At 33.4% G+C, this 12,771-nt stretch overlaps 1 protein-coding gene across 1 annotated transcript; it reads right to left on the minus strand.

Annotated features, from left to right (window-relative positions):
• Positions 1 to 11,358: 11,358 nt before the first annotated feature.
• On the minus strand, positions 11,359 to 12,548 carry LOC107842238 (methyl jasmonate esterase 1-like). Its single transcript, XM_016685994.2, has 3 exons — positions 12,069 to 12,548; positions 11,853 to 11,981; positions 11,359 to 11,734 (listed from the first exon to the last, which is right to left on the minus strand). Exons 1-3 carry the CDS (start codon positions 12,513 to 12,515, stop codon positions 11,456 to 11,458), a joined length of 855 nt encoding a protein of 284 aa, XP_016541480.1. The 5' UTR covers positions 12,516 to 12,548; the 3' UTR covers positions 11,359 to 11,455.
• Positions 12,549 to 12,771: the final 223 nt, after the last annotated feature.

A 12,771-nucleotide genomic window follows, 5' to 3' on the forward strand; every position in this document is an offset into this window, starting at 1 on the left:
AAAAAGATATCAATTACAAAAATAATATAATTAAAAAGATATATTTACCTTCCATAAATAATGAATATAAAGGATTTGGTATACTTAAGTCCTAAACATAGTATCATAAGTAAATATATGCAAACAATAAAATCATTAGAAAGTGTCATTAACTTTAAAAAAATAATTTCGCTAGAAGACTTCAACTTTGACTTATATACAATTAAAAAACAAAATAGATAGTAAAATGGAGCTATGTCCCAATTTTGAACTAACACTTCGAATGAAAAAACATGCTTGCAAGTTGCAAAATATCATTTATTAAAGAAAAATAGTTATTTGAATTGATAAAAGAAATTAAAATTACCTCTTCAAATATTGTTTGATCATGTTTCTCCTTAGAGGATCGCTTAGAGCTACCTTAATTTAGATCATCATGTCATATATCTTAATAAGATCGTTTGTTGTCCAACTCATATTTGATTTTGCTTTCTTTTGATATCTCATTGACCGGCATGAATTCATTGTGGAGATCACAATAACACCAAATTAAGGTTTCCATACAAACAGGAAATATAGTAATAAACCCTTTTTCATTTTTCTAGATCTATTTACATGAAAGATTTAATGATCCCAATATGCCAAAATCTCCCACAATTGAGGTAAACAAAGAAAAGGAATGAAAAGGATGTCGACTGTCATTTTTCTCAAGACGACAAAGATATGGAAACAATATGTAGCTTATGACCGTATTTTGAAATCAATACTAAAATTAAAGCGGTGGATGATAGAGGAAACAAATTCTAGTAGGATGCATGAATTGTCATACTTCTCAAAAAATTCAGCAAATAAAGTTTATTAACAAACATAATGATGATACGTTAGATCTCATGATTTATTCACAATTAAACTAAATGCGTGCAATCAAAAATTAAAAGAGAATTCATCTAACAAAGAAGGTTAGAAAACTCTAGTCATGAACCCAAGAAGAAAGCTTTAATTAATTATTAATTATCAAAATCAAAATTTTTTCAAGTAAACTTAGATCAAAATACGACAAAATAGAATTATAGACATTCTTTTTTTTATATAAGCTAAAAAAAATAAAATTATATAGGGTAAAGTTCTATTTGGTTTAGAATTTTTTATATAAGGTAAAATTCTAATTGATTTAGAAGTGTTGAATAATATGATTTCTTACCTGAATCAAATAAACTTTTTCCTTTTGCATAGATTTTTTTTAAAAAAGCAAATATACTTTGATTAGTAAAAATTTTTTCCCTTAAAAGTTGTCATGCGTATTTCTTTTTTTCAACAAATATAAATTTGCCTTAATTTTTTTTTTCCCTTTTACATCATTTTTCTCCTAAATAATTGCATGGACTCATAATAAAAAGTTTCACACATTATATATAATTCCTTTTAGGTGTAGGATTCTTTTTTTTTTTTTTATTATCCTAACTATTTAAATAATAATTTAATAATAATTATTTTTAAAAAAATAGTAAATGATGATTTTGTCTATTATGGAGTGATTTAATGAAGGGCAAAAAATTCAAATCACTTTTCTAATAGTCTTCACACTTTTAATATATTATAGATTATAGATATAGATTTTAAAAAAAAATCATTTATAAATTATATGTAATAGACATCAAGTTCAAGAAAAGAATTATTTCAATTTAGTGTCAATCAGGGATTCACAGTAAGGAAATGAAATAGCTTAATATAAATCTTGAACTATATTTATACTATAGTAAAAGTACGAAGGGCCTTAGAAATATTGTTTGAAATTTTTGCCCTTCATTAAAAGTCTCTATTTTAGATAAAATCTTTTTTTCACTATTTTCCTAATATTTAAGCATTGAAAAATAACTAAATATTTATAGTAAATCTTTTCTTATTAAAAATCATTAGAATTAATGACAACTAATATCAATTTTATTTAAGAAGATTTCAAAAATTTAGAAATATATCTGAAAGCGATAGATTAAGAAAATATAAGAAGTGCCAAATTTTTAAAAGTTTTAAGTAAGTAATCAAAGATTTTTTAAAGATTTGACATTAAAAATAAGAAAAGCTTTTAACTATAAGAAAAATATCGTACTACAAATATGATTCAAATCGATGTGTCTCTTTAGCCTCTAGCAGCAAAGAAAGAGGTACTACATGACAAACGCAAAAGTGACGATCCATTAACCACTTGAAACTTCTGTGGTAATATGTATATGCGTTTAATTACAATAAAATACATGTTATATTTATATTATTATATTAACGTGTGAAGGATCTTTGAGAAGTGATTTGAACTGTTTTCACTTCATTAATAATCTTCATAGATAAAATTATCTAATTTTAAATAATCAAAAGTTACACAATTACACTAGTATAATTTAAAAAGCCCTCAAAGGAAAAAGAAAATATTGTTATATATGTGCGCATGCCTTCTCTCAAGAACATATTGCTATATATGCTCGATAATGTTACTGCTTTAATTACGATAAAACAACAATGCCATTATTTTGAATTGTTTCCAAGTTTATTTAATCAGGGGTGAAAAATCATTTTCACCCCCCAACTTTATTTAAAAAATCAAATTCTCCCCTCAACTTTGAACAGTAATCATACTCTCCCTTTATCCATGCAAAGCCCATTTTGTCCTTGTAATTTTAATCATATATTTATGTAATACCTTTTTATATTATATATAATGAATATTTTTTAACCTAAATATTTGTATCATTTTATTTAAGTTTATTAACTTTATAAGCAAAATAATAGTTTTTATAAATTTATCACAAAATTCAATATTATTTTAAAGATCGTTTTTTCAATATTATATGTATTAAAGAGTCGTTTGGTGTGAGGTATAATTATAATAATTCAGAGCTAAAATTCATGATTAATTATCCTACGTTTAATTAGATGTATTAGTTAGTCTCAAATTATACCATAGTGATGAGATAACTTATCACATATACTTGTCAGTACAACTTATTTTGTAATAACTAATCTCGGAATAACTTGTTTCCAAACAACCCCCCTAAGTGATACGGGAAAACCAAGGGAACACCAAAATCAGTCCACAAAATGGAAGAAATCTGTGAACCCTTTTGGAGACCAAGTATCGACTTCCCAAGAACACAATAACAAGAAGATAACAAGGTGTTTATTACATCAAACCAGCAGACAACAAACTAGATTAACAACTTAAGATGATGAACAAGAAGACACAAGATTCGGATTTAACAATAACAGCAAGAACACAAGATTACAATGCAAACACTAAACAAGATTACAAGAAGCTAAAAGGATAGACAGATAGACCACATGAAGGTATAATCTTAAGAACCCAAGAATGGACACTCTTGGAACCTTAACACTACACACAACAATAAATCTATCTCTTATGTGACACAAGATCGGATTTCACCTCTCTAGCATCAACTTTTCCAAGCAAGCAACAACAAAAGAGAATCCACCCTATTATTGTATCCTAGTTTCGGTGGTCACTCTTCTCACTAGAGATAGACCTTGTTACAAGTCTTACAAAACTCACAAATATCATCCAAAAACTAAATCTAAAAACCCTACAATGTTCCTTTTATAACTAATACAAAATATAAGTTAAAATGACCAAAAAGGCCCTTCAAAGAGTGGGCACGCATCTAGTGTAATTTATGCGCTGATTTGGGTGCATTATTTTGCCTCTTTTACACTTAAATTGTACATGCCAAGGCTCGGGTCCAACTCGTACTCTCCTACGTCCATATCTGTGATTATTCCTATATCATCCTCTCCATCTTGAGAGGAATTTATCCACAAATTCACGGCTTCACCTCATTCGATCATTCATTTCAAATGAAACCTACTCAAAACAATCCACAAACAAGTCAAAAAAAATAATCAAAAACAGTCCACAAAATCATGAAGAATTCGAGGGCTCAATAACAACAAGTCTCAGCCAACATCTTTATTTTGAACCTCGGCTTTCTCTCCATCTTGAGCATTGTCTTCAATCTTTTCTGAAACAAGTCTCCTACTATCATACAAGTATTGTAGTAGTCTCCATATATTTCATGTTCCTTGTTACCATACTCCTCTACATAGATATATCGGTTTTGGCGAAGTGGAATTTCAGTTGAGAGAATGATTCGGTAAAGGGGAGCTTCGGTTGTGGGATGGGAGGAAATTGGCTTCCAAGTCCCTCTTGTTGGACTTGATCGAATTGAGGGGGAAGTGACTCATTTAGGTTTCGGGTTTGAGGACATTTGTTGGCTTGGCTTATATCTATGTCATTTAGTGGTGGTCTTGGAGGGTTGATCGTTTGTGGTAAAGCTTCGGGAGTAGAAACACGAGAGTTCCTTCGACTCTCTACTCGTTCCAACCTCTCAAGTATAGTAGACATATCCAAGCCCAATTTGTCAAGAATCACATTCGCCTTAGCTATTTCTCGGGCAATAGCATCAAGGTGGTCCAAAATGGTGTCTATTATGGCAAAGGAGTTACCTACAAAACAGAAAACATGTTAGTTGTACAAAAACATCCTCACTCTCTCTTTTATTTCTTGTATCTCAGATCCTTCACACTCAATCTCACAAGTGTTGTAAGCTTGCTTGTACTCCAAGAGGTGTTGAGAGGTGAATCAAGTGTGTACAACGACTCAAAAGAATAAAACACACACAAAAAAAATATATAAACCAACTCACAATCTAGTAATTGGTCACTAGCTTGTAAGTTAGTATAAGAATCAACAAACGAAACTAAAGACACAAAATGAAACTAAAATATCAAAATTTGAGCTTAAAATATATTGGTGAACAATAATTGGTTACGTGGTAATCCGTGATTGGCCTCGGTTCTCAATAATTTTATTTTCCAAATTTGGAAGTTTTGATCAATTCTACAATTTGAACTTTTGTGGAAATTGTTTAATGGAGGAAAATACAAATTAGTCTTTGGAATTAAAATTTCAAGACTCAAAAGTCTTTGACTAGACTTGTACTTCTCCTTAAAACATGGACCCTTGCTATATGGAAAAGTGGTGGAGAAGTGATGTAAAGACTTTTGGTGGTTGGGGGTCTTTCAAGACTTAACAAGTACTACACCTTGTCTTTCATCTTTTGAAGATCTAATGTTCACTTTAATGTTAACAAGGTGATGAATATGGTGAAGAACTTCAAGAACACGACAACCACAACAAGAACATCCAACAACAATCTCCAAGAACAACAACAATTCTACAGCAACAAGGTCAACTACAAAACCTCCAACAAATGGCCTAGTCTCTTGGTGTTGTATTTTGGTTTAAAACAAGAGCTAAAGGTTGTTAAGAACTTCAAGATCAACAACAATAACACTCCTTTCAAGATCTACAACAACAACACCAACGTCGAACTACAAGTTCAACATTCGGCCAAGTTATAACAACATCATCAACACACAGCCACAACAATGTTCACACAACAACCTTCAACAATTCAAGCTCAATTTTAGATCTAAACTCAAAGTGCTAGTGAACAAGAAAACCAACACTTTGGAAACAACTAAACAAAGAAAAGACAACAAGATCTAGACACCAATAACTCGGCCAAGATAACAACAAGACACTAGTCTCTGTCAAAAAAAACTCAAGAACATAAGTTTTTTTTTTCAACTCTCAAGCCCAAGATTAATCTTTTTAGAACAAAATCAAAGATGGTTGTGATACCAAATGATATAGAACAACTAAGGGAATACCAAAATCAGTCCACAAAATGGAAGAAATCCGTGAACCCTTTTGGAGACCAATTCTAGGCTTCCCAAGAACAAAATAACAAGAAGATAACAAGGTGTTTATTACACCAAATCAGTAGACAACAAACTAGATTAACAACATAATATGATTAACAAGAAGAGACAAGATTCGGATTTAACAATAACAACAAGAACACAAGATTACAACACAAACACTAAACAAAATTACAAAAAGGTAAAAGGATAGATAGATAGACCACATGAAGGTATAGTCTTAAGAACCCAAGAATGGACACTCTTGGACCCTTAACACTACACACAACAATGAACCTATCTCTTACGTGATACAAGATCGGATTCCACCTCTCTAGCATCAACGTTTCCAAGAAAACAACAACAAAAGAGAATCCACCCTATTGTTGTATCCTAATTTCGGTGGTAACTCTTCTCACTATAGAGAGAGCTTGTTACAAGTCTTACAAGACTCACAAATATCATCCAAAAACTAAATCTAAAAACCCTACAATGTTCCTTTTATTACTATTACAAAATTTAAGTTAAAATGACCAAAAAGGCCCTTCAAAGAGTGGGCACCCATCTAGTGTAATTTATGGGCTAATTTGGGTACATTTTGGGCCTCTTTTACACTTAATTGTACATGTCAAGGCTCGGGTCCAACACGCACTCTCCTAAGTCCATATCCGTGATTATTCATGTATCACTAAGTGTGTATATATACATATGTATGTATATGCATGTGTGTATATTTTTGTGTTTTACCACTCTCTTTCTAAATTCGTTTCGTATTACTTAACTTTTGTTGATATAACACAATCCTTAAGAAAATTTTAATTAGGGTTGTATCTTGCTAAATTAACCTTATTAATGATAATTAGAAACTTTAAATTTGTCTATACTGTTACTTTAATATAGTTATTTAACACTAAAGGGTAGAAAAATACAATTCTCTTGATTTCACAAATTGAGCAGATAAATTAGAACATCTATTTTTAGTATGAGAATCAAGTGATAAGAAATGATATTATCTATTATCTATATTAGTAAATAAGCTATGATTGTCATTAATAGAGTATCGCATATTTTATAATTTATATAAATAAATATAATCGTTAAAAGTCGACCTTATTTTTATTTGAGAAAAGATCTAGTACCCCCTGAACTATGATCAAATTTGCTACGACACACGTCAACTTCACGAGGGTCCTATTACCCCTTAAACTAATTTTTAGTGTATTTTTGTCAATATTTTTAGCTAAGGTGACACCTTTTGTCAATCTTTTTAGATGGCGTGACACCTTTTGTCAATCTTTTTAGATGGCGTGATACCTTTGACGTGGACTCCATTTTATGTAATAAAAATGCCACATCAGCACAAAAAAATGATAAAAATACGCTAATTTTGAGTTCAGAAGGATAATAGAACCCTGTTGGAGTGTGTCATAACAACTTTGACCATAGTTCAGGATGGTACTGGAGGCTTATCTTTTTTATTTATTATTTGTATTTTTCGTATTGAAATATGTTTATAAAATTAGCATTACTTATTATTTTCACTTGTAAAATAACTATTAGAGTTTTGGTTATTATTAATAAAATTAATTTTCTTATTATGCTAATTTACTTCATAAAGATCATCATTAGTTTATATACTTAATTAATATTTTTTTACTTTTTTTTTGCCTGGAAGATAATGTTCATGTTTTTATGAAAATTTTTTATTTGAATTTTTTTTTTTGTAAATATGATGATTTTAAAGAAGTTCAAAAAAGAATTAAAAAGTTGATGATAAAGGGTAAATTAGGAATTCTAAAAAGTCAATTAGGATAAAGGAGGGAGTATGATTATTGTTGAAAGTTGAGGGGGGAGTTTGATTTTTAAGACAAAGTTGGGGAGGAAAAACGATTTTGACCCATTTAATTAGTATAAGCAATATGATTTATATATGTTGAATTGTTCAATTCTAAATATGAAGTAGGACAATTTATTGGCATCTTTATTAGCATCTGTAATATAGTTATCTAACATTTTTTGATGTCAAAGTTTGTTAATATCATGAATTAAGGACTTGATAACTTATATGTAGAATGTCTTTTAACTTCTTCTATTCTTATTTTATATATATATATATATATATTTTTGAAGTTAAAATTATTTGAAGGAGAGCCTTAGAGCAACGTTGTTTTCATATGAAAAGGAGGTTACAAATTCAAGTTGTGGAAATACTTTCTTGTAGAAATGCTTTTTTTCATTTCAAAGAATCACATCAATAATATCTTGTCTCATTGATTTTCGACCTTTAATTTTTTGAGTTTATTTTCTTCATCTTAGATAGCTTAATGATTTCAAAACTATAATGTTTTAAATAATAACTTGGCACAAGCTTACTTTTGATTTGTTCCTTTTTAGTAGGAGATGAGATTTAACTTATAATTTTACATATAATAACGAACAAAACAATTAAGAAGTAAAAATCAATAATATTAGCAAGTCTCAAAGAAAGGTTTACGGCTAACAACCACATGTTATCTAATTCTAAATGATGATTAAATTTGTGATATCTCATAAAAAAATTATTTATGTTCTAATTATACAATGTTTACATGTTTAATCGTCACAAGAACATGCATATCATGATTATTGAGTGAATGTAATTTATTAGTCTTCAGCTTCTTGTGATTTTCTTGTGTATTGCTCTTTATTCTAAGGGGGTTTTGGCTGATTTTTCTTCCATTAGCTATTAAGATATTTCAATTCACTAAGTCTGAAAAGTTCAAAAATCGCAGACTAACTACGAAATTTGGATACGATTTTTTGATCAAAGATTCATGAATTACAAATAATTTTTCATTAGCCAGAGAATTAATGTTATGGTGCCACGATGATTTATCACCTTCTGAAGCGCGATAGCCAAGACCCAGATTGACTTTTTGTTGCTTAGGAAAGGGGATAGGGTATTGTGTAAGGTCATCCCGAGTGAGAATCTTTTGACCCAGCATACGCTCTTGGTTATGGATTTGGGTATAAAGAAGGATAGAAAGAGAGGGGGTGAGGAGTGTAGACCTAGAATTAAGTGGGGCGACTTGACACCAGTGAATGGGTGGGAGATAGGGGAGAAGTTGGCAGAATGGGGGTGTGGGAGTGTAGGGGGACGTGGATATTATGTGGGATAGGGTGGCTAAGTGCATCAGGGAGAATGCTAGTGAGGTGTTGGGTGTTTCTAGGGGCCGGGATGGGCATCATCGGGGGGATTGGTGGTGGAATGAAGAGGTTAAGAAGAAAGTGGAGACCAAGAAAGGGGCGTATGCTAAGTTGGTTGAGAGTAAGGACGAAGAAGATAAGCGGGTAAATAGGAAGGAGTACAAGTTAGCTAGGAAGAAGGCTAAGTTAGCAATTACGGCGGCTAAGACGGCAGCTTTTGAGAGCTTGTATGCGGGGTTACAGGAGAAATGAGGGGAAAAAAAGTTGTTTAGAGTCGCTAAGGCTAGGGAGAGGAAGGGTCGTGACCTGGATCAGGTGAAGTGCATTAAGGGGGAGGACGGTACAGTGTTGGTGGAGGACGGCCACATTAAGAATAGATGGCAGTCGTATTTTTATAGGCTCTTGAATGACGAAGGGGATAGAGCTATTGTGTTAGAGGAGCTGGAGCACTCAGAGGAGTGTCGGAATTTTAGTTATTGTAGGCGTTTTAAGGTAAAGGAGGTTAGAGAGGTTGTTCCTAGGATGCGAATGGGTAGGGCGACGGGGCCTGATAAGATACCTGTGGATTTTTGGAAGTTTTCTGGCGAGGCTGGTTTAAGGTGGTTGACTGGATTGTTTAACGGAATTTTCAAGACAAAGAAAATGTCCAAGGCTTGGAGGTGGAGTACTATGATCTCTCTTTATAAGAACAAGGGTGACATTTAGATTTGCAATAACTATAGGGGCATTAAATATAGAGGTGAGGCTGAGACGGATAATGTCTATTTCGGAGAACCAGTTTGGCTTTATGCATGGATGCTCGACGACAGAGACAATTCACTTGGTACGAAGGCTGGTGGAACAGTATAGGGAAAGAAAGAAGGACCTGCACATGGTGTTTATCGACTTGGAGAAGGCATACGACAAAGTCCCCAGGAGGTGCTTTGGAGATGCTTGGAGGTGAGTAGTCATGGTGGCATATATCAGAGCAATTAAGGACATATATGATGGAGCTAAAACTCAGGTGAGGATGGCGGGAGGAGACTCAAAGCATTTCACTGTCTTGACAGGATTGCATCAGGGATCTACTCTTAGTCCCTTTTTGTTTGCTTTGGTGATGAATGTGTTGACGCAGCGTATTCAAGGAGAGGTGCCTTGGTGTATGCTTTTTGCAGATGATGTAGTTTTGATTGATGAGACGCGGGGGGTGTGAATGATAAATTAGAGGTGTGGAGACAAACTCTTGAGTCTAAAGGGTTCAGGTTGAGTAGGAGCAAGACAAAGTATTTGGAATGCAATTTTAATGACGTGAGGCTGGAGAATGAGGTGGTAGTGAAGTTGGAATCACAGGTGGTATGTAAGAGGGATGGTTTCAAGTATCTCGGGCCCGTGATTCAGGGTAACAGTGAGATTGATGAGGATGTCTCGCACCGTATTGGGGAGGGATGGATGAAGTGGAAGCTCGCTTCGGAGGTGTTGTGTGATAAGAAGGTGCCGCCCAAGCTTAAAGGAAAATTCTACAGGGTGTAGTCTGTTCGGCCATGTTGTATAGAGGGAGTGTTGGCCAGTTAAGAACTTCCACATTTAAAAAATAAAGGTGGAGAAAATACGGATGTTGCGTTGGATGTGGGGGCTGACTAGGGGGGATAGAGTTCGGAATGAGACTATCAGGGAGAAGGTTGGTGTGACTCCAGTGGAGAATAAGATGCGGGAAGTCCGATTGAGATGGTTCGGACACGTGATGAGGAGGGGCATGGATGTCCCGGTTCGTAGGTGTGAGAGGCTAGCTTTGGATGGTTTTAGGCGGGGTAAGGGTAGGCCAAAGAAGTACTGGGGAGAGGTGATTAGGCGGGATATGGAGCAGTTACAGCTCACTGAGGACATGACCTTAGATAGGAAGATCTGGAGGACGCGAATTAGGGCAGAAGGCTAGGGTCAGTTTGGGTCGCTAGTGTAGGAAATTACTTGGTGGGGGTATTATTCTAGTTATGATACCTTGTTTCATGCTTTATTACGAATCTGTTTATTTTTCTCTGTTTACTATTACTTGTGGGTGTCGTATTTATGTTATGCCATCTTGTTCCATGCTTTACTGTGAATTTGTTTAGTATTCCGTGTCTCGAGCCAGGGGTCTATCGAAAACAGCCTTTCTACTTCTTTAGAGGTAGAGGTATGGACTGCGTACATCTTACCCTCCCCAGATCTCACTATGTGGGAATACACTGGGTTTTTTGTTGTTGTTGTTGATGTTGATATCGAACATTGAATGAAGAATAAAAAAAACATGTTAATTCTATTTTCAGATCATTATATTTATAATTTTATTTTCTAGGTAGAAATAAATATTTTAAAACTAAATATAAGTATTATGTCTTTATTCTACTTATCTATAATAACTTTATTGTAATTTTCTTTATTCTTACATTATTTATATATAATCTTAAATTCATAAAAAAGAAGTAGTATTATATTAAACCGTGCGAAGCGCGGACATACCCACTAGTATGTAATACGAACTGGATTAAGATAATAAGATAGCTAGTCATTTGTTGGCAATACGCATAAGAAGAGTAAATAGTTGACCGGGCTTAGACATCATGGGCACGTGATCAGATCCAGAAATCTCTTCCACCTGATCTGGTGGATTCTTTTCAATCATTAACTGTTGAAATTCCTTCGATAGAACTTTATCTTCAGCTGCCACAATATACACTCGCCTAACTGATCCATACTTGTTGCTTGAAAGAGCCATCTCCTTTGATATGTCATCCAAACTGTAAAAATACAATGGCCTTACTAGTGTCGTAGCCAGTGCCCAGTCCTAACAACACCAAGAAGGAGAAAAAGACATTATCACGATTCACGGCCATTCTCCAAGAGTAAACTATATATAACTCGGCTATTTCAATTTATATATTTACTATATATGCTTTGCTTACTTGAATTGGGCTCAGTGGATAATCATAACTCGCCAAGAACTTCGGACCAAAGCTGATGGTTGTTGGAGGATTGGTAGGTCCATTATCGAATGTAACACGATTATCAAGTATAAATGCTACGCTGGATGACTGCAGTAAAGTTATAATAATTTCAAATGTGAAAAAGTGTAAGCTAACATAAAGATAATCTGATCTGTATAAAATTGAAAATGACACCTCATTAAAGATGGTGGCTGCATCGAGAATTAGACCAGGCATGAGAGCAGCGACAAATACAGCAACTGAAATCTTCTCAGGAAAGATTTCCATAGCTTTAGCAATGGCAAATCCACCAATACTACTACCAACAAGAATCACTTTTTCATCTGCTGGAAGAGAATTCATGAACTCCATTAGCGGATTAAAGTAATCCGATAAATGTGGAATTTCAAGGACCTGTTTTGGGTTGACCCCTGAAGCACCCAAGTCCAGAGCTGTTACGTTATGCCCTGAATTTTTTATCAGTGCTATTATCTTGTACCAAGCCCAGGCTCCATGGCCAGCCCCATGAATAAGCACGAAGTGCTTGCGAGCTTTAGGCCATTTAGGGCCTGATGTTGTTGCATTTACATATGACAACAGAAGTATTAGAACTAGACTTGTTAGAAACTTGCTTTTTTCCATATCTTTTTCTTCTTTGTTGAAGAATGACCATGCATTACTGGGCGGGCAATTATATAATTCCAGCAATTTGACTTATGCTAATTAATTACCTACTTAATTAACTTTCATGCTGAAGTGGCTCCATGTTAGGTACCAGCTATGTGAATTTTTCACGCTTCTCGCGATAATGAAAAGTCACATTAGATACTTAAATATCTTTTTTATAATGATGGAGTACTACAATTATTATAAAATTAATTCAAATATTGGAAAAAAA

This window comes from Capsicum annuum, chromosome 9 (assembly GCF_002878395.1).
Source record: "Capsicum annuum cultivar UCD-10X-F1 chromosome 9, UCD10Xv1.1, whole genome shotgun sequence".
NCBI classification, from domain to species: Eukaryota; Viridiplantae; Streptophyta; class Magnoliopsida; order Solanales; family Solanaceae; genus Capsicum; species Capsicum annuum.